The sequence below is a fragment of the Lonchura striata genome, chromosome 2 (assembly GCF_050655825.1).
Source record: "Lonchura striata isolate lonStrDom1 chromosome 2, ASM5065582v1, whole genome shotgun sequence".
Lineage (NCBI taxonomy): Eukaryota > Metazoa > Chordata > Aves > Passeriformes > Estrildidae > Lonchura > Lonchura striata.
In genome coordinates this window covers 136,360,706-136,382,862 of record NC_140704.1, presented here as the reverse complement: position 1 = coordinate 136,382,862, position 22,157 = coordinate 136,360,706, and the positions used below count along the sequence as shown (strand labels likewise).

Genomic DNA, 22,157 nt, shown 5'->3' with positions numbered 1-22,157 from the left:
CACATATGTTTCTTCTTTTTTAGTCTGCTTTTTTTTGTGCTTTGAAATCCCTCATTCTGCAGTGATTTTCACTGTTATGCTGGTACTTCTTTGCATTTTCTTTCCATTGCTCTTGCCTAATCTAACAGCACTGCAGGCAATGCAGGCATTGCACTTTTGCCCAGCATTGCATTAAGAGATTGAAGTAACAGTTGTACGGCAGCACTGGAACAGCAGAGCTGCTGGTTAAGATGTCCCATGGGAGCCCTTGTGCCTGGCCAGCTGCCAAGGAGGTGAAGGTGATGGTCCATCCATAACTGTCTCAGGCCTGTTTTCCTTGCTAGATGGCAAAGCACGTGCCTTCCTTTGAGCTCTGTGCACTGTCATGCCCTTAACCACACAGGCACAGCCCAGTGCACTCACCATGCCTGTCCATGAGCATCCCTAGGGCAGTCACCAAAAAACCCTGCTTAGAGATCCACATGGAGCCACCTGCACAGTTTGGAAGCTGAAGGTCTTTAGTGGTGCCTGACAATTGTAGAACATCAAAAAAGAAAGTCCCTGGGATACTGCTACATTCACCAGGCATAGCACATCTGCAGGCTACTGTGGGAAGAGGCTTCACAGCCTGCCCTCTTGACAGACCTTGTCACAGCTCCTCTCAGATTCATGTCTCAGGCTTTTCATGTCCCCCATATGTTTACCTATAATCTAAATAGCCCAGTCCACTCAAAAATAGCTGCAAACCAGTTAGGAGTTTTGTTCCTCTTGCTGAAGCAGGACATATTTGGCTAGTCTCTTAAAATAAGAGTTCAAATGAGAGATGGAAACCTTGTTCTAAGGATACATTTTTTCACTATATGGACTCAAAAGACATTTTAAGAATACTGGGCAGAGACAAGAATAATACTTTCAGTTTAATAAAAACAGAGCACGCACGTTTCACTTGCTGGGATAGCTTCTTTTCAAGCTAGGAAGAAACAGAAGCTGGCATGGGAAGAAGCAAAAGCTGATAGGGCTCTGTAAAGACAGTGTCAAAAATCTCCATGAGACTGAGAAGAAAACAATTTTTTTTCAGGCCAGTCATTCACTTCATGGGACTTCTAGCCATTAGAGCTTATTTCAACATAGTAAAAAGGACCAACTGAAAATTTGTGCTGTCATTGCTGCTGCCATTGCAATGCCAGAAGCCATCACCATAATGAGCTTTTGGACAGTTTGCCAAGCATACCTGGAAGATGCAGCCATCACCAAAGCCTCTGGCCTGAGTGCAGCAGTGGCAGCCAGCAACTGGGAGCAAAACCTGTGTGAATGGGCAAAGGGATGAGATTTGCCCTAAAATCACCCATTGCTGCTCAACCAGATGGAGCTGGAAAATCAAAGGAGAGAGTTCAGCAGGGCAGCAGATGAGGCTGGAGCCTGTGCTTGCTCCAGTGACATACACAGGGCTCTGGAGGGTACAGCTTCCTGGTGGCACTCAGGGGTGCCAAGGTGCTGTAAGGAGCACTCCTGACAGAAATTCACTTATTTAAGCTGCCCTGACTCGAGAGACTGCTGACAGGTATCAACTTCCAGTGCAGAATGCCACTGAATATCACCTGGGATTTCAGCCCAGGTTCTGGGAGGCTGAGCAGTTGCACTCCATGTGGAGTGGGACCCCTGCAGCCTCTCAGTCACGGGTCCTAGCCCAGGGTTAGAACAGCCCAGCTCTATGTAATTATTGCATGAAACCAAATTCCTTTCAGAGCTTGCTCTTTCAAACATACAATAAAGAGTTTTGTGTAGCTGCACTGAATTAATAAGGGGTATGTCTCAAGATTCTTAATCAGCTTTAGCTGGCTTTTACTTTGGGAAAACTTCCCAATGAACTTCTGAGTAAGGACATAAGAATTTGTCCAGAGTAACCATTTTCAGCATGAAAAGAACGCTCACTATGTTATTCCCATCTGGCTTTCCTAGAATATCTCATCTGTTATTCCCTTCACACGCCTCTGTGAAAAGGACCCTGTAGGATGAAGTCATCCTGAAGTGCTTTTTTTGTCCTAAAAATCTGCATATTCTTACTATGGTTACTTTGATCAGGGTAAACATGCCCTCACTCCCAGTCTGGGGCATTCCTCCCACACTTTCAATGCAGATTCTCTGCTTTGGCATCCTTTCACCCAGAGAGAGGGAGTGACCCCTCCACCTCTCTTCCTACCCCAGACAAAAGCCAGACAGCTTCAAATGCTTAAACACTGGCAGATTTATCAGCCTCATCTCTGCTCTGACCCTGGCAAGCCTTGCATGCTGATGAGGATGAGCAAGGTCTAAATTCTTACTGTCCACCCTCTCCATTTTTTTTCTTTCCCTATTGCCTCCTTCCCCCAGTTCCCTCATCCCTGTGTTTACGTGCTTGTATGTTCATCCTTTCTTCTGTGCTCCTGGTATTGGGGTGTCATGGTTGTGTGAACAGCATCCCTGCCTCTACTGAGGCTCTGCCCAGTACTGTGGAACACTAATTCTCCTGGGAGACGTGAGGGGTGAGCTGCTGGCAGAGGAAAAGCCAGCAAGATGTCCAAGGAAGCGGCTGCTCCCTAGTCTGAGTGTAAAATGTCTGTGCTGCTTAGTGGCATCCTCCATCTGTGCTGTTACATTCCTGGAGCCAGTCCTTGGGGATCCTGAGCCAGATGATCTGAGCTGCTAGGCAGAGTGACTTTGTGAAGGGAAAGAGGGGAGAGGGGTAACCCAATGAGAAATCTTGACTTGCACAAAGGACCCCCCACTCCCAAAGCAGAAGGAAAGGAAGAAGAAATAACAAAAGCAGTCAGGTGACAGCAGGTGACAGCCAGTGAGTTGCAGTGGGCAGCAGAAGGGGCCAGTTGGACCAGGGTAATGCTGCCTTGGACTGGGATGTGCTGCCCCTCCACATGGCTGGGAGGAACCCTCAAGGCCACCACCCTGCAGCCCTCTGAGTGCTGCTGCTCTCCCAGGTGTGGCACTGCAGACACCTAACACAAAGCCCTGGTGTTTACTGGTGCTGCATGCTTATGTTTGCCAGCAATGTTTGGATAACCAGTGCAGAGACAGATCCTCATCCTTACTTTAAAATTAACATTAACCCTCTTTCAGGGAAGCTAGTAGCAAAGGTGGCTAATGCATTTGTCTGTGCAGAGACTAGGTATGGGTGGCAGTGGTGCTCTGTAGGCCAGAACATCTGGTCTCTGTGGAGAATATTGTGGAAGGGGTTTTGAGCTGTGCACACACACCAACCTCCCATGAAAAGGCCACCTCCTTGATGGTCCAGTCTTTGTTATCTGTGACAAGGAGTCACTGCTCTCCCTACAGACAGGATGCTTACAGGGAGGGAGACAAAGGAGATGGGGGAGAAGCAAAGGCAGGGTGAGGAGACAGGTGTGGTGAGGATGAAGCCTGTGTGCCCAAAGCATGGAGATTCATCACAGCACAGGACAAGACCTTGGTGGTCTGGCTGTTCCTCCAGGGTCTGGAAGTTGCCATTGCCCAACATATTGTACAAATGATACATTTGTCCAAAAACTGCTTTAATAAGGAAAAATGTAACCTTAGTCCAGACCCAGGTGGTGTTTGGTCATGACTAAATAAAGAAACACAGTATTTCTTAAATAGTGTCTTACTGAAGAGGGAAGCTGCATGTACTGGTGCCACCCAATGCCCTTCAGCATCCAAAGAGCAGGTCCTGCTGCTGCTCCAAAGATATTTTCTCATTGTTTCTGTCACAAGAAGATCACCATACCCTTGCATCAAGATAATGTGCTTCTTATCAGCTTTTTGCTCGTGTCTATCATGCAGGCAATCTATAAGATGGTTTCTTCTGTAATGAAGATGCCAGAAGATGAGTCAACCCCAGAGAAGAGGACCGAGAAGATCTTCCGCCAGATGGACACCAACCGTGACGGTAGGCACCCGCAGGGGTGGCTGCGGTGTCCCGGCACGTGGGACGATCTGCGGGCCAACAGGGGGTAGGCAGGCAGGTCTTCACCTTGCAGCGTTGCTTTCCCAGGAATTTTCCTGGCTTCCCCAGCTTCCTTCCATCATGCTTGTCCAGGGGTTTAACAGGTGTGCTGCAACCCACCACGTGCTGTAAGTAACCATGTTTCTTTTCTAGGAAAGCTCTCTCTGGAAGAGTTCATCCGAGGCGCCAAGAGTGATCCGTCCATAGTCCGTCTCCTGCAGTGTGACCCCAGCAGTGCCGGGCAGTTCTGAACCTCTACTTTGGATCAATTATGTATCTGCTTTTTTTTTTTTTTTTTTTTTTTTTTTTGCCAAACAACATTCATGGTAGTGTTGCCTCTGTATGGCCAATTATGCCTTCATTTGTGGCATCTTATAGCTTATTTTGTTGTGGATTAATTATAAGAATGCTGAATTGCTCTTAACAATTTGTCCAGGGCATGGGCAGTACTGTTCTAAACAGATATTTTGGTGTTATAATTGTTTTTAAAATTCCTTTTTGTTTATTTGTTTGTTTGTTTGTATCTGTTTTGGAAAGTAACGTGTTGAGGAGGAGTAAACCTACAACAAACCCCTTGGCAGCAAGACACACTGACAGATTTTAGATTGCTGCTTTAGTTGTTAGGTATTCACCTGCAGGACCTGAAAGTGTAGTAAGGCTGAACCAAAGGGGTTGTGATGGGTGGGGTAGGATTCACCTGGAACCTCCTCGCCCGTCCAGGAGGCACCAGTTCAGATCAAAGACAGGACTGGGAAGAAGTATGAAAATGCAAAACATGTGTGGTGTGTATCATCCATTCCTACGCCTCATTGTTTCAAGGCTGTGAACACTTTCCAGGTTGTGAAGAAGGGACAAAATGAAGATTGACATTTTTTTACTAGGTTTACAGTGGTTGAAGTCATATGGCTTTATCTGAAAATTCAGCAATTTGCAATCCTGGTCTCCAAATCCACAACTGACAATACCTCTTGCCGTTTGGGATCAGCAAAAGCAGACACAGATATGAAAAGCTGGGTCTTGACAATGAATTTAAGGGAGATACATGTTGAATGTGAAATTTTCAGGTTAGTAATAAAGCAGTTGCTACTTGGGAGAGTGGGCATTCACGTGAGGAACTCACAGACACCTGCAAGCAGCTCCAGCTAAGGCACATCTGCTGTTCTCAATGCTCTTGCATAGCAGGTAGTTTTGGGGGTGATTTTGTCTCTCTCCATGTAGCTACCAGAGTTTCTGGACCTGCTCTTAGGGGAAAGCTGTCATCAAAACTTGTTTTAAACATAAAATTGTAGCATTTATATTTCATTTATTTTAGTAAAGTTAAAAAAAATCTGTACTGAAATGAGGAAATGGTACGCTTTATGATATATTTATATATATAAAAATTAAAACAAAAAAAGATCAGCTCTTGAGAGAAATGTTGAATGTTTATCTTTCTGCCCAGGTGCAGGAGTTCTGAAATTTGCTGCTGCAAAATTTTGTCCTTTGGTCAAAGTTGCTGTATGCAAAGCTAGTACACACATGTGGGATTTCTTAGGGACTTTACAAGTGCAAAAGAAAAGCTGGAAAAGCTTTAGCAACAGGAGGCATTATGCTGACTAAATTGGCATTAATCACTCATTAGCTGAAGTCTGCTTTGTGATCCTGCCGGAGAGCTACCCATGCAGGCAGCAGCACGGTGTTGGGAATTCATGAGCTCATTAGAGTAACCTTTGTCTGACAGGCAAAGTTGGCATTTTGTCAAGTGACCTTGTAGATGCTAATCCCCAGTAGCCTTAATTTAAAATAAACCAAGTAAAAGAAGTCTGCTTTGCAGGTGATGATTAGCTAAGTACTAATTAGAAGTCACGAATAAGTAGTTGAGCATAAATAATCTTCTATGGAACACTAGCTAGCATGTACAATAACTGACAGAAGCAATCCTATACTTAATTTTTCCATACCATTTGCTTTGCTAGGTGTTAAGGGCAAAGCATTTTAGAAGAAAATAAAATTAAATTGAAAATAACATTGTTGATTAGTAGTACTAAAATTTTTATGAGTGGCTAATGACAATAAATGTCTTCAAGCACACATCTCTGTCTCAAACAATCACAAAAATCCAATTGATGATATATTTCCATTACATTCATCAAAATACTGAGCTGAGATGAGTGTGGGAAAATAAAAAAGCAAAGAGGGCCCAACCACAGGTACAAAGAGATTTTAATACACAGCACTTTCAGGTGTTATGAGCAACACTAGCAAGTTTTGCACCAATTCTTCTGGCTGATGAAAATATTCCCTGTCTCCTTCTCCCAAACCCTAATTAGACACCATGTGCACAAATCTAACCCTTCAAGGGATAGTCTGTGCCTACCTTCTTCAAGGTAATTTTCTGTGTTACCTAGAGAGGTTCTGGCCCTCTCTTCATGTCCATTACCTCATGGATTTTGGAAGTTATGTACTTGAGGGTTGTTTTTCAGCAGAAGAAGCCTGGCCAGACTGCTGGGGATTGCTGGAGGAAGGTCAGTGGGCACACACTGATCAGCACATCCTTCTGCCAGATGGGAATGACCTGTGCCACAGCCCAGCCTCTCCGGGGGTGCTCCATCACCACCCCTGCATGAGCAGGACAAGGTGACACCAGAGGATCCCTGCTGAACTTCCAACCTCCTGGCTCAGCACAGGCACCTGTGTCCAAAGCAGCCCAGGCCTGTGGAAGCTGGCATTTACTGAAGGTGAACTCGGATACCTCCTACGGTTCCATCTTCTTCCTAATGCTGTGAAAGCAGTTGCATGTGACATTTTAAAATGTTGCCTTTTCTTTAAGTGTATACCACCTCTTCTTCATTTTACAAGACACTTCTGGCTCAGAACCTAATCTCTCAGTTTGTTTTTGCTCAGTAGTTTTGGGGTGTTGGGGCCAGGCTCACCTCCTGTGTTACTCCCATACAACACGAGTTTGAAAGCACACGTTGTGCTGTGACCCCAGCAGAGATCTAATGCTTCCCACAGTTCACAAAATTTGGAATAATAAGAACTAGCTTACAGCTGCAGAGGATATAGCTGCAGATAAGGCTATTGTATAAACATTTACAGAGTGAGCTAGGGTTATTCTTTTACCTGACTGCCACTGATGATTGGTATTATTTTAAATTATTAACTATCCCTTTCTTTTTCTGTCTCTGCATGTACTTAAAGAGTGATTCGTAGCTGCAGTTGTGATAGGAACATCTGCAGACCTCAAATCAGCAGGACAGCAGTGGTGTGCTGTACCTGAGATTGAAATTTTCTGCTTTGCTGTCATTTGCATTTGTAATAATAATTGCCTTCATAAAGCTTTTGAAGGCGAAGTGGTGTATGCAGTATAAAATAGCACAGTAAGCCAGACTTTTGAGTGATTCATTAGCAGTATCTCCACACAGGAAGGATGGAGACAGCACATACTATTTCATATCACTTCTCAGTTTTGTAGATGCATTCTTTAGTTTTACTTGCATGTGCAACCGGCAGCGTTCACTCCTCAAATGAAGTTTAAAATCTAAGAGGATTTTCTCAGGTGGGTTTGCTAATCACCATCATCCTGTGATGATCACCCATCATCATCAACACTCCTGTGTTGTCCAAAGGAATTAATGAGTGTATCTCATGGAAAATGCCAGTCCCATTTATCTGGCATTCTCAGTCAGCTTGTCAAACTCTGGGCCAGAAGATGTGAAGTGAGGACTATGACTTGTGAGTTTTGCAATACTCTCTTTGTTTTAGGGTGCTTTGGGAAAGGAAAAGGGAACACAACCCTTTTAAAACCAGCACACGTGTTCTTGTAAGCACTTAGAGTTTGAGAGGGACTGAAGAATATTTATGTTTCAACATTATTTTTTAAAGCTATGTCAGTTCACAGTTCAGTGATGTTTCTGAGGTACCTAGAGCTATGCTCTTCCCTTGCCGTTCTTAGGAGCTTGTAGGATTTTTATCTTTTTCCTGGGGCATTCTTTGTTGCTCTGTGTTATAAGGCATGACCTCCACATTTTCTGCTGCCTAAAACCCTAAGTCAGAAGTGTGTACATTTCATAGCTGGATGAGCTCTGTGTGCAGAAATACTGTACACCAGCACAGGAAGTAGTCACACATGACCAAATCCCTGTGGTTTGAACAGTGCCCCTGGGGGATGAGCCCCAGGACTTCACTGATGGCAAAAGTGCAGTAATGCGGCTTAGCTTGATTTTCTTTCACTGCAGATCAGGTTAAGTCTCATTACCTTGCATTTGCTGTGGGCAGAACCTTGTCTCAGCTGACTCATGGAAACTTGGTGAACTGTGGTAACTTGGCGTTGAGCCCTAATCTGCCAACTAAGCTAAGATGAGAAGATGGCCTTGGCCATATGTCTCAGTACATGTGAACCAGGGAACACGGTGACAACTGGCAGGTCGCTGGGGACATGTGGCAGTGGGAAGGGAATCTCATGCCTCAGGGCAAATGCTTTGAGCTGAGCTGCCTCCTCTTAAAACTCTCCCCTTTTTCAGCACCGTTGGTGTAAGATGCAACATGATAGCAATATAGCAGGTCAGGGTTGGAGAGGCATCCTACAAGAGTTTCCTTTCAGAGTTTAGTGCCAAGTGAAACAATCAGACTAGTCTGATTGCTGGCTGGACAAGTCTTCCTGAACACTCGGTACACCAGCACCTCCTTTCATCTTTCTCATGGTGCTCCCTCTGTTTCCAGGCATGGCAGTCCTTGGGCTCAGCAGCTAGATGTCAGATACCTGGTGCAAGACTGGTGGAGAAGAATATTTCACCTGCCCTTTGCAGAAATATTTGGATGCATTCTTTGCTCTGGGTCTTACAAAGCAGGATGTCGTGTAGGAGTAGGAAAGCTGGGAAAGTTGGTTTTCTTGGTATCACAGGCAGAACTTGTGCTTAGAAATGCAGAGAAACTTGTCAAGTGCCAGGGAGCTGAGCAGTGCTCAGAGCTGTGTGCAGAGTTTTCCACTGATTGTGCAGTAGGCAGATAAGATAAACAGCAGTGATAAGTCAGGCACATGGTGTGATGTGCTTTGAGATAGGGCTTGACTAGAAATGGCACCTTCTGTGTGAGCAGCTCTGTCTGCTGCATATTCTGTCAGAGGTGCTGACAAAATACACTCTAAAATTAATCAGCAGAGCTGTTCACCATACCCTGGCAGGTACTGAACAAACAGCTCCCATGATGAGCATAAGGTTTTCCTTAAGTGCAGCTGAGGACAAAACATTGCCTATGGGAGTTAATTCCCAGTTGTGGTAGAAAAGAAGGGAAAGCACTGTTGATTCTCAAAGCCCAAGCTAGGGATGGTGGAATCAACATCTGTGCTTTAAGCACATAGAAGAGACAGGAGAGATTGTAAACTGGCATGGAAATCAGTGAGATTAGAGAACAGGACCACTGCTGAGGGACTGCAGAAGCCATTAGGTGCCTCTGGCCTTCAGAGAAGTAGAACCATCAATTGGATGCACAGTCAGTCTCCTTGCCCTTGCAGAAACTATCCCTGTATACTATGGGTATCTGAACAGCATCCCTTATTCCATCCTGGCTTTTGCTGCTGTTGTTTCCAAATTATCCATACTGAGAAGTTGTTTCCAGAGTGAGGATTTTCTCAGGATAAGGTATAAAGCTTTCCATATGTACTGTCCATATCTTAACAAGCTGGAAAGGCAGATGCAAGGGGCCTCTCATTGTTTCCCACAGGCTGTGTTATTTCAATGTGTAACTGGGATTAAGCTATCACCTGTAAAATGCTGACTAATAAGTAAAGCAAAAAAAGAGCTTGAGTTGTAGTGAAGAATGGGAAAAGACTAGAGAAATGAAAAACTGTCAGGACATCTCTGCCTGTAGCCCAGGGTCTGGATTTGCACAGTGAAACCCTCTTAGCAGAAGCCAGCACAGAACATCTCTACTCCAGCGCAGTCCATGGGACCTCCTGGGCTGCTTCAGCCCTGTGTGGTGAGGCTGGGGACTCTGGATCCTGCCACAGACATGATCATCTGAGATTATTAGGCACACTGAGGGCTTCCTAGATCTTGAGGCATGCAACAGCCATCAGCTCTTCAAAGTATTCACTTACTGTGCACCTGAGATGTTTTAGATCTTTGCCTCTTGCCCTGACCTTATACCAAAGATATTCTCACCTTCCCAGGGCATGTGCTCAGGGTGTCCAGCTCTCCAAGTCTTTGCAGCCACCTCCCAGTTGCCATCCCCAACCTCTGTGTGAACAAATAACAAACACCAGCCCTTGACATGTGAAGGAGCCAAGCTTGATGCGCTTAAATGGAACAGCTTCTGATTTGGTTTCCCATCTTTGGCCCACCTGTGAGTACCACACTATTTATTTCTTGTTATTAAGTAATGGCAGTATTGAGTATTTTAAGGGCACACCGAGCCTCTGAAACAACTTGGTTTTCGTGATGGCATCGGTGTTTGTCGAGGCACTGCAGGCTGGACGTGCCCGGTGCCCACTCTCCGCTGCCCTGGTCACTCCACAGAGAGCTGGTTTCTTCATGCTGCTGCCAGCAGCACCTGGCTGTGCATCCCCTGCAGAGCATCGTGCCCCCGGCCCACAGGAGCACCCAGCTGCTGTGGACCAGCAGACAATTTTGGCATAGTTACACCAGGCAGAAACTCTTCCTGCTCTCTGTCACAAACAAGTGTTGGGGTGTGACCTCTGGTTTTCTCCTCCTTGGGCACAGGGGTTTCAGCGATGTTCAGGGCTGGCCTCACGTTTTCCCCACCAGATGGGACAGCAGGATGAGGGTGATTAGCAAATCCACCTGAGAAAATCCTCTTAGATTTTAAACTTCATTTGTGCTGCTCATTGGCTGCACTCAGAGGGGAGATTAATGGGTCCAGTGTGGTAGTTTGAGGGAGAACTTTCAGTTTCTTGCCACCACCACCTTTTTATTTCCTGTCATTATTCCCATTTCTAGGGCAACCAATATTTTTTTATTAGTATCTGGAAGAAAAAGAAAAATCCAGGGTTTCAATCCAATAAGGATCTAAGGAAGGTTAGATATGGACATCTAACCTTCAACTAACTGTCCATATGAGTGACATGCTCAGTGTTAGTCGTATGAATGTTTCACAAAATGATGTTGCTTTGGTATTTTGCGTTTAATTTTCTTATTCACGTTTCAGGCATGTTTATGATTTATTTCATTATTTTGGATCCTCTTAGATTCAGCCCTGCTGGTCCTTCAGTTGTTATGCACAAGTCCCAAAGACCCTGAGAGCAGAAGTGACTGAGCAATTATTAGCAAGGTGGGCACACAGTGCTGGGTAAAAATGAAGAGTTTAATTACCTTAGGGATTTTTTTGTCTGCACACTTGCTTCAAGGAGACAAATTGAGCTGCATTTCAATATGTTTATCTCTTCCATTTTCTCACTTCAATTCCAAGCAGTCTTGTAGTTAATATTTGTATATTCGGCATTTTTTTGCTCTTGAACCTGAAGTGACCAATATTGTCTTCCTCTGACAGGAGTACTTAATACCTTTGATTTTTAAATATTGCTGAGTGAGTGAGGTGATGGATGCAAAAGTAGTTACACATTTGTGTGCTGGCTTTGGCTGTGATAATTTTCCTCACAGTAGCTAGAATAAAGGTCAGTTTTGGATTTGTGCTGGAAATAGTGTTGATAACAGAGGGATGTTTTCATTACTGCTGAGCAGTGCTTATATGGTATCAAGGACTTTTCTGCTTCCCGCCCCATCAGCAAGGGAGTTTGGTGCACAAGGGAGATGGGATGAGACACAGCCAGGACAGCTGATGCCAGCTGGCCCCAGGGATACCCCAGACCATGGCATCATGCTCAGCATATAAAGAGGGAGGGGAAAGAAGGAGGAAGAGGGTGACAAGTTCAGAGTGATGTCATTTGTCTTCCCAAGTCACCATTACCTGTGATGGAGTCCTATTTTTCTGGGGATGGCTGAATACCTGCCTGCCTCTGGGAATTGGTGAATGAATGCTTTGCTTTGCTTGTGCATGGGACTTTTGCATTCCCTATTAAACTGTCTTTATCTCAACCCATGGGTTTTCTCACTTTTGCCCTTCCAGTTGTCTTTTCCATCCTACTAGAAGGGAGCAAATGAATGGCTTTGTGGGACTTAGTTGCTGGTTGGGATTAAATCATAACAATTTGTTTAAATTTGGGCAGATATTTTTGAGGCTGTAGAAACTAAATTGAGATAAAACATGGCCAAGAGCTGAATAGATCAAAGTGTCCAGTTCCTATTTAAGTCCATGACCATTCCACAGGGAGAGCTTTCTCTGTTCCCTCAGGCTGTTGCATCATTGCAGCACAGAGTAGACATAACAAATCAGACTTATAATGATCTACTACGAGCAGACTCACTGCAGCAGCATGGAGTTCAGTATATCCTGTGTCTTGGCAAAATTAGATACCTCTATAGATTAATGCTTTGTAAGCAAACCTACATATCCTAAGGAAGACTTTTACTATTCAGAAAGGAGAGAGACAATTATGAATTAAATTAATTTGGTCCACATATTTTTCTTACAGCTGTCTAGAATTGCAAGTATCCTGTGTGTTGTTGCCTGTAGCTGTTGTGATGTGTTAATTTACCCCCCTAGTTCTGTGGTAAGCTCATCTGGTGGTATCCTGATTCTCCAGCTGGTTCTCTGGCAGGCAAAGCCCATGAGAAGGACACGTAGAGTCAAGTGGCTTTCAGGCACACCAGGGACAGCTTTTGGAGATGTGGCCCTGTGCTGGTCCATGCTTTGGGGGTTCTGTACCTACAGAGCAACATGTTAAACCTACTTGATAAAATGAAAGCAGATGATCAGGCCACCGAAGGAGACAGATAATTTGGCGGAGGGTTGTGTGTGTTCTGTGCCCCCCAGCATGTGCACGGTTTCCCCAGCTATTAACTTCCAGTTAAGGACCTTTCCTGAGCTCTTAGTGTTAGAGTTTTCTTCTGCTGATAATGTATTTGTATTATGCAACATACTCAGAAAACAGAAGATTATCTCTCTATGAGTGTCCTCTCCTCTTGAGAAGCTCTTCTCCTCTGTACATATGATATGCAGAATGTATGGGAGTCTTACCAGTGTTGGTTTGCATTTTTAAGACTGTACTAATTAATGTGTGATACTATTGTGTTTTTGTAGTGGCATCTTTGATGTAAGATGTAAAAAGTATTTAATTTTTTTTTTATTGTTCAGCTTTTAGAGATAGCACCAAGGACTGCATGTTCACTAGAATCAGCCTTTTTCAGGGGCTGTCATAGCTGCACGCAGGCACCGGTGTTTCACCCGGCATGTAGCACCTGCGTTCCACTTTTAATAGGGGTCAGTTTTGAGTGGAAAAGAATTCTTCCTGAAAAGTCTAGTTTTGTCTTTCCCTCTCTTAGATTCAAGCTCCCCCCTTCCATGCTGTGTGTGCCAGCCCTGGCCCCAGGAGGAGACCTGGGAGGAATGTCTCCTGACCCGGGGCACCCCTTGGCATCAGACACCCTCACCCCGTAGCTCACCCAATGTGTGCTCCTTGGAACTTGGTTTTCCTTGGAACTGCTGGCTGTGCCAGCACAACAACAGTGGGCTCACATTGCAAGACAATTTGTGCAAATGACTTTAAAATGAATTAACTAAAATTGAGGGGAATTAAGGAAAATAAGAGCCTGAGCAGCAATTTTAGGGTCAGAATCTTACTGGGGTGCTTAATACAGCAAGAACTTGGGGTCAATTCCTAAAAGACAGGACCATTTGGATGGCTTAGGTCTACATTTCTTGTCAGGTTTGGAGAGTGAAGTGGGGCTCAAATCCAGCCTTTCAGGCAGGGTTGACTTACAAGATAGACTGAGTCTGAGATGCTTGTCCAGATTATATCGTGGGCCAAAACACAAGACATGCTGCAGCTTAGGAGTTACTTTTCTTTCAGATTTGTTTTTTTGGGGTTTTTTTTGGTTTGTTTTTGGATTTTTGGGGGTTTTTTTGTTTTTTTTTCATTTTTAATGGAGAAAGCAGTTCAAACTGCACCTGGCAAAATGACTGACTTCAAAAGCATGTTTTTCCTTATTATATAGACACTCACAAAACAGCATTGTGTGGCTAAAAAAGCACATATGTGACAGTTTCTTTCTGAGTGCCAAAATATATAAGCAGTATTGTTTGAAGGGAAATAATTTTTTTTTACTGTATTGTTATTACTGTTGAACAAATATATTGTTTTTAAATGTTAGATTTTGAAGACTTTTGTATTGTAAATTGTTTTGTGACACGGTGCTTTTTCATACTGGAATTATTGATTGCACCTAAATATTAATTATTGCTTTCTTATATAAATATGTGACCTTGAACAATCTTGATGAAAACCAATGTATGGTGGATACCAACAGTTCAAAAAAATTCACCTACTGAAATCCCCTAAATGTTCTTTCCTACTAATAAACATTCTGCTGCAGCTAGTGATGGTGTGCCATGTGCTTTACTCCCTTCACAGAGGAGCCTTAAAGCCTCACATAGCTCCATGGTCTGGGGAGAAAACCCCAGAGAAGCCTTTGCCTGCTGCAAAGTTTGGAGGGCTCAGCCAGGGCTTAAACTGGGCATGGGCTGGGCTGGCACATTGCAGCCAGCTGGGCGCTCCACTCTAACACAGATTTTGCTCCAGCAGCTAAAGCCAGCAGCTGGGCAAGGAGTAGGATATCCTCGGGGTGGGTTATAAAAGCAAAGGAAGGACAGCACAAGACTGAGATCCCTGGTCCTCTGAAGCTGGAAAGAGCAGCTTAGCTGACTGACAGCAACTTTCCCTGCGATAGATAAATCCCTCTGCAGGTTTAGGGGACTTTTTTACCCCCTAATGACTGTCACACACATCAAGGGAGCATGGGCAGGGTAGTAGCTGTGGTTAGTCGCTCTGAGACGTGGCTGATGAGGCAGCAGCAGAGTTTGTCACAGCAGGGACTCCTGGCAGCCTCAGACAGGCTCTGGAGAGGGCTGGCTGATGCTTCTGTGCATGCTCCTTAAACTCCTCAAATTTTTACCTAGGTTAAATTTGGAGCTGGGATTAGCCGAGTGCAAAAAGTAGTTTAAAGCACACTGGAAGGTAGCAGAAACCAGTGCCTACTTCCTTTTGAGATTAAACAAAAATGTCTATTTGTGGAACTGCACATTAATCTGAGCTTGAGACAGGCTGGAGCCAGAATGAAGCATCAGTTGCAGTATTCAGGTATCTCCTGTGCTCAATGCAAACCAGCTTTATTACACAAGCTTCCAGTGTGCCAGACTCCCTGTGATGGACATTGTCCTCACCCTGCCCTCAGGGCCATCATACAGTGTTGCATAGAAAGACTGGGTGTAAGGAGGTGTTTATTTGTACAGGGGTGCTAAAATACTCCACTTATTACCCTTGCTGTCCCTCCTCTTCCTGTTCAAAGGCATCTGCCCCAGGCACTGGAGCACGTTGGACTCCCACAATCTTGGAGTGGACCTCCCACCACCTCAGGAAGAGGGAACCTGTGATCCTACAGCTCATGGCCCCATCTGGGGAGTAGCATGCTCCAGAATCTGTATCAGTGTTTTCTGCAGCACAAATTAAGCCAAGAGATTGGGAAGGTGCTGAAAACGATGGCTTTGCTGCTCCAGTGAGTCCTCTAAAGTTTTGGTCAGGAGCTAGAGGTGGAGTGTTTTGCTTCCTGCTCCTAAAAAGGGGTCAGTTCTTCTTAATGACCTTTAATCAAGGTGAGCTGAGTCACCTTGCTAAAGCCTGGCTCAGCCACGCCACAGTCCAAGCCTTGAGCGTGCAGTGGTTGCAGTGGCTCCCATCAGCCAACACACTTCTCCTCACCGCTCCATGGCCTCGCAGATGGAGCACTGCCAACCATGCAGCTCTAAAGCACTTGCATTTTAGGAGCCACTCAGTAAAACCACCTCCTGTAAAACATAATTTAACATCTATCACAGGCAGTGCCCAGGAAATGTGGTTACCTTAAAGGGCTCCATGGGAGCTGATCCTGGCTCACCCTGCACTGCTCATCCAGAGCACTGAACTCCTCCACCCCACTGTCCTGCTACTGATTGGGGAATCAACCTTTCCTGAGGCAAATGCTATCCCAAACAATTTCCCACCTACTAAGATGTTCTGACCTCCCGAATCTTGTTTGAAAAGTCAAACTCAGCTGGTGGAGAATAAAATGTTTGGTGAAAATGTTTTACTGCAAGCTATGTGGCCAGGTATGCTTCAGTGCTTTGGGAGTAGATGTGGGTAAGGATCTCAACTCAGGTGCCCAGGAGCCACAAAGATGTCAGTGTCAGTGCTTCCAGCCAGGTTCCCAGGACACTCCAACAAGTCACAGAATCACAGAATAGCTGGGGTTGGAAGGGATTTCTGTGGTTCATCTGATCCAATCCCCCTGCTCAAGTAGGGCAAATGAGAGTTGGTTGTTCAGGACCATGTCAAGGCAGCCTTTAAATATCTACAGGGAGAGAGACTCCACAACCTCTCTGGGCAACCTACTCCCCGATTTCAGTGGGAACCTCCTGTGTTTTAGTGTGTATCCACTTGCCTCTGGTCCTGTCTCTGGGCACCATTTAGAAGACCCTGACTCCATCCTCTCTGCACCCCCTTCAGGTACTGGTACATAGTGATTCTCTCTCTCTCTCCTGGAGAGATGTAGTAATACACACCACAGCACCAGAAATATTATCTCATACATAGGAATATTTATTTTTTTCCTTCTTAAAAATGTACAAAAAATAAAATAACTGTATTTACAGCTTATCAAACCCCTCTCCCAGTTGCAACACTATTAAGTTACATGAGCTATATTCTTAATATAAAAGCACACTATACATTAAGTTTCCTTGTTTGCCAGAAAGACGGCTTGTCACAATCTTTGGCACAAACATTCTTGTTTGTATCTGTCTCAATTAATAGGAAATGGAAGAGCATATAAACATTTAATAAGCTTTACATTTTATAAGTCATAAGATACTCCTTTCCAGTTCCACTTAAATCAATATACAAGCATCTCTGATGACAGCTAGAGAGTTTAGATTTTACTAATTGTTTGAATTAATTTACATTTAAACAATTCATAGAATGAAAGAGAAAAATATATAAGAAAGACATTCGATCTCTGAATTCCATTGACCAAAAACTTTGTGAGAGAGGACACACATGAAAAAAACATTCTTTTCTTTGTAGTTTACACTCAGTGTTAAAAATCCTCCAAAATGTCTTGATGGGGTTATCATAGTACATCCACAAAGCTTCACTCAAGGGATGCACTGTATTTTGGGAATATCAGCACGTGACTGTAAGAAAGAACTAGAATTTGAGAATTTGAATAGGATTTCATAATAAAACATCAAGTGGACGGATGAAGTGCCAAATCCGCAGCAGGAACCAAAATTAGAAGACTGTTCTCCTTTTGTACATTTCTATCTAGAGACTTTCAAAATGTAACATCTACAGACAGTACTGCTATAGCTCTTCATAGGGAAAATGCACTGAACAGCAAGCCACTCTTCAGGCTGCAACTAGTTAAGATTCAAGATTGCTATCTTGAAGAAGAGAAGGAAATGAGAATTTTGTTCCTTTAAATAAACAACCACAGCAGTGCCACAAAGAAACAAAAGGAGGCAAGGCAGATATTCCTGTCTCGTACTGAACAGTAGCCAAATCTTACTTCCATTTAATTCATAATATTTGGAATGTCCAGCATTAATCAATATTTTTTATCAAACAAAAGCAACATGCATATTTTAAACAATATACATGTAAGCACTGTGTACTCCTCAGGATATCTGAGTCAAGCAGGGCACAAGGCAGCCACTGCTTCAGAAGTTTGCATTACTCATACCACTCCTGCCCCTTTCCCAGCACTCTGATGGACTGATTAGGACCAACAAGGTGAACCCTGAGAGCTTGCAGCCTGCCACAACCAGCATCCAAGGTTCAGGGCTCCTCCAGCAGCTGATGCTGTAACTACAACTGAAGGGGTGCAGCATGGATACTCAGTCTTAGTGCTTGTGATGCACCTGTATCTGGAGCAGAAAACAAAGCCCTCAGACCTTGGCAGATAAAGCTAAGGGTGATCATCCTTACCTAGCTCTAGCTGCTTTAAAATAATCTTACCACCAATGTAGTCACGTTCCTGATAACTTCATTGAGACTCTAAGAAGGAGCTAAAGGCAAAAGTATTAGCTTTCTACTATCAGGAATTTGCACACTTTAAGATGTATTTAGAATAGCTTTCAGTTAATCTTGGAAGCAACTTTCCTTTTCTGGACAAGTGGCAGACTGAAAGCTCCTAAAATGACAATGGAAAGAAAGGTCCTGAAGGCCCAGTATTTCTGGAGCTCTACACTTCTCACTGATCCTGCACTGTTCCTCATCACAGGATGCTGGAGCACCCAATCTCAGCTCATCTCGACCCAAAAGTAAGACAAAACCATCCCATTAACCTGAGTGCTGGTGCTGCCAGGACTACCTGTCCTTCTCTGTGAACTCTAAATTCTCTACTGGCTTTTCTTAATGCAGCACATTCCAACCCAGGCCAGCCCCAGGTATTCCCTTGGACAGCAGGTTTGTTGAGGGCAGAACTAGGGCTCAACTCCTGCATACAATTACTCCTTTGCTTCACCTGCAGCTTCTGCCCAGACATCTTGACCAGCTGAGAGATCCCAGATGATAGTCTGAGGATTACAGATATCAACAGAGAAATACAAGAACTAACAGTATTGCTCACCAGTCCTGTGTGCTGAACCCAGTTCCTAATGCCTCCTGTCCAAACTGTCCTCTTTTTTTCTCTAATAAAAAAATATCTGGGATAAGTCAGCATAGACTTTTTATGTCAGTCTGAGCCAAACAGAAACAAACTGAATCATCATAAATCTCTTATATTCCCATATTGTTTACTCTTGAGCAGGGTAGCAAAAGCATCTTTGCTGGAGTGCATTTTTATATAAAATTAAGGAAATTACAACAGAATTCTGCATCAGAAGGGGAAAAAGTGCAAGACAAAAGAAAAGGGCAGGAGAAACAGAGAATACATACTTTGCTTTACAGGCATATGTGAATTCTGGGTATGTTAGTGCTGATGCTACCAGCCTGAACCTTTAACAGTTTCTGGTCCCACAGAAACTTTTACATGTACTTAACATTTCTATTAAAGGAAGAGATTTTAATGGGATGCTACTGCTAATGAAGATAAAGTGTGCATGAACTTACAGGACAATTCATGCAGATATGGCCAAATCAGACTGATCAGTTATCCCAGCTACTTTGCTTGAATGTAAATAGCTCCACACAGCTCAAAACACTACATGAGCCCTGTTAAACATGGCAGTGTTTCTCTCTGCCATTAACCACCAAATAATAAAGGTTGTGTGACTAAATGAGAAAAAGTTTTAGAAGGAAAATAATAAACTTTAAAGGCTGCATGTAGGGAAGGACCCGCACTTCTGTTTGTCACACAGGATCCATGTACATTGCATAGAGAATAAAATGCAACTGAAACTCATGGAATTAGGTGCTAAGTGAGGAGCTCATTACAACAGTCAGAGGAGCTGGAATGGAGAGAGAGAGATGGGGGGGTTTGGAAGTCATAGGGACATTCAGCCCTTGAATCCCTTTCCTGGTACAATTTCAGCCTGCACAACTTTTATCTCTTCACAGAGTTCACAAGGCAGGTGTGGAATTTGATGGAATAACCATGTACTTCAACTTGGGTTCAGCTGCAGCCCTTGAGAGAGACCAATCTCCACTCCTCGTCGTGGGATACTCCGTCTCCAGTGGAAAAATTATTCCAGCTTTGATAAAATATTTACATCAAGCCCAGGCTTATACATCACCCAAGTGTCCTAGGAATCACAACAGAATCATTCAATGGAAATACAAGAGCAAATATACTTAGAAGGAAGAGTTTGAAGTCCTGTTTCTTACAGTCTAGAGGAAGGCTTTGACACACAGGCTGCTGCAGAAGTAACCTTTCCACTACAGGTTTGAGAAAAGACCACTTTAGGAGTCTCTGCTTCATTAAAGGAAGACGACCAGGAAGAAGTCCCTTCTGTACCTCTTGGCAAACCAGGCAGCAGACATGTGGTGTCTCTTGGATTCTGTTACAGCTGGATGGAAGACTTGGGTACCTACAGCTGGGACTTGCCCCATTGTGCCAGATCATCCAAGACCCATGAGAGAGCCTGAGCCTGCTCTAATATTTTAATATACAATTGTGTGAGCAAGGATGGAGCATATGAGTACAGATTCAATTATCAGCTTCTCAGTACACACTCCTTAATAGATTGTAGCAATTTAATCCTCTAGGAAAGATTCTATTAAACCCTAAACCAAATACATACAAAAACATAGTGGCAGTAAATATGCCCACATACAGTAGTTAAAATATATTATTGCATATTATAAACATTATATACAAGGTTAAAATGGTTTCTTTTCCATTTACTTACAAGTGACAGTTGTAGCTGAATGCTTTACTTACAAGTCCTCATTGCTACGTGCTGAGAACTACCAGAGGTATTTGGCAAGACTATACAATATAGAGATATAGATCAGTATGAGCAAGTGAACTGTAAGCCACTTTGCCCATTTTTAGCACTGCAACAGATTTTTAGCAATGACAGAGGCAACTACTGGTAAAGTGATTTATACCAGATTTCTGAAATTAGACCAGCATAGTTACTGAATGTGTTTTAGAATGAGCTTATCCACACTGAAGTGTGGATTAAAATGCTGCATTTCACATTTGCAGTGGATCATCTGGTTACAATCTGGGGCTGGTAACTGCTTGTACACTAAAGAGTGAGGAACAATAAATAAGGGACCAGGTTAACGTGAATGGCCTTGTGCTTGACAAACCCAAGTCTATCTGCAGTGGGTGCACTTGTGCAGAATGGACAGTTTTCAATGCAGTCGTGTAACAGTTTCTCTGATCAATGTCTGTCAAGTAAATGGGAAATCTGCTTTCCAAGAAGGATGAAATGCTGTGGTTCCTTACAAAAAGGCTCTGCCTGAGGCTAGATCTCTGTCAGTGTGATCTTGAAGCCTTCAACCATGCTCTCCATGTTCAGGATGAACGTGTCCTCATTGGAGTAGTGCTCAATAATGTTGTCATCCATGTTTACCAGGATGCTGGTGACAAAGGCAGAAATCAATGTTTTTATGTACCAGAACACTGAAAGGAAAAGTTATACACTCTGCCACATGTACTTGCTTCTCTACAACACAAAACCAGACTCCAGCACATGCCAGTACAGGCTCTCTAGTAGGAATTATCATCAAGATCTGCCCCTCAGTCTCTTATAGTCTTCAGATTAGAGGCTGCTCCTTGCCAGAGCAGTTAAGGGACACACCAGGGCTGTTAACACACTTAGGCTACCCACAGATGAGCTGCACTTCACATCCCTGTCAGACCCAGCTAGCTGATGCTTCCCATGCCTGGTGGTGGCCCCCACAGGGACACATCCATGCTACTTCCTCAGGCACATCATGTGAGCTGCTAACACAGGGAAGCAGTGTAATTTGTGCTTTGCACACAGCTCACAGACTTAGAACTCAGCCTGGATGTGAAATTATCAACAATGACTATTACAAGTGTGTATGAGAGTTTTCCTCGCTCTTTACCTCCAAGTGTTTCTTCTGTCACTTAGAAAGAAGCAAAACATGAGGCGTTTCACCTGTCTTCTCAAAAGCTAAAGAAATCTCCAGACAACAATGCTCTAAGCTAGTTACAGCTGAAAATAAATGACTGGTTCAAAATTATATTGCTACAATCTTGTGGTTAAATAGAACTTTAAAAAACAGTTGAAGTGAAGAGATGTAGTTTTACGGCAAGGAGCAGAAGCCTAGCTATTCTAAAAGTCCAGCTGCAATGTTCATGTCTAAATTTATTTGGCTGAAACCCCTGCAGCAAACATTGCCTGCCTGTCTTTCAGAGCAAGACAGTGGCCTACTTCCTGCTAATACTGCAGGAAAACTCCACACTGCATCCACAGCAAAGGCAGCAGCTCCCATACTGGCCCTCCACGATGTTATTAAGCACATTGTCTACAAAACAGACTTTATCCACATGTCTTATCCACAAACCCTTCCTTCACACTAAGTTTATGAATACTGGTCAGACACAGTTTGGAGATCCATGTTTCTTCTTCTGCCATCCCTTAGAGTCTCCATAGACATGAAGATTTCAAGCACACGGGTATATCTCCTGAAAGAGTTTGT

At 43.8% G+C, this 22,157-nt stretch overlaps 2 protein-coding genes across 7 annotated transcripts in view; one reads left to right on the top strand and one right to left on the bottom strand.

Moving 5' to 3' along the window:
- NCALD (neurocalcin delta) overlaps window positions 1–14,382 on the top strand; it is a 57,942-nt gene extending 43,560 nt beyond the window's left edge. Inside the window, exons 3-4 of one of the 2 annotated variants that reach the window (XM_021529438.4) lie at window positions 3,790–3,895; window positions 4,111–14,382. In XM_021529438.4, coding sequence (XP_021385113.1) covers window positions 3,790–3,895; window positions 4,111–4,148 — 144 coding nt within the window. In that variant the 3' untranslated portion in view covers window positions 4,149–14,382. Of the gene's footprint in view, window positions 1–3,789; window positions 3,896–4,105 lie in introns of both variants that reach the window. The other variant, XM_021529437.3, reaches the window with a different exon arrangement.
- GRHL2 (grainyhead like transcription factor 2) overlaps window positions 13,933–22,157 on the bottom strand; it is a 67,469-nt gene continuing 59,244 nt past the window's right edge. For all 5 annotated transcript variants that reach the window (XM_085572415.1, XM_085572417.1, XM_085572420.1 and 2 more), the window contains one exon: window positions 13,933–21,068. In XM_085572415.1, coding sequence (XP_085428541.1) covers window positions 20,954–21,068 — 115 coding nt within the window. In that variant the 3' untranslated portion in view covers window positions 13,933–20,953. The remainder of the gene's footprint in view (window positions 21,069–22,157) is intronic.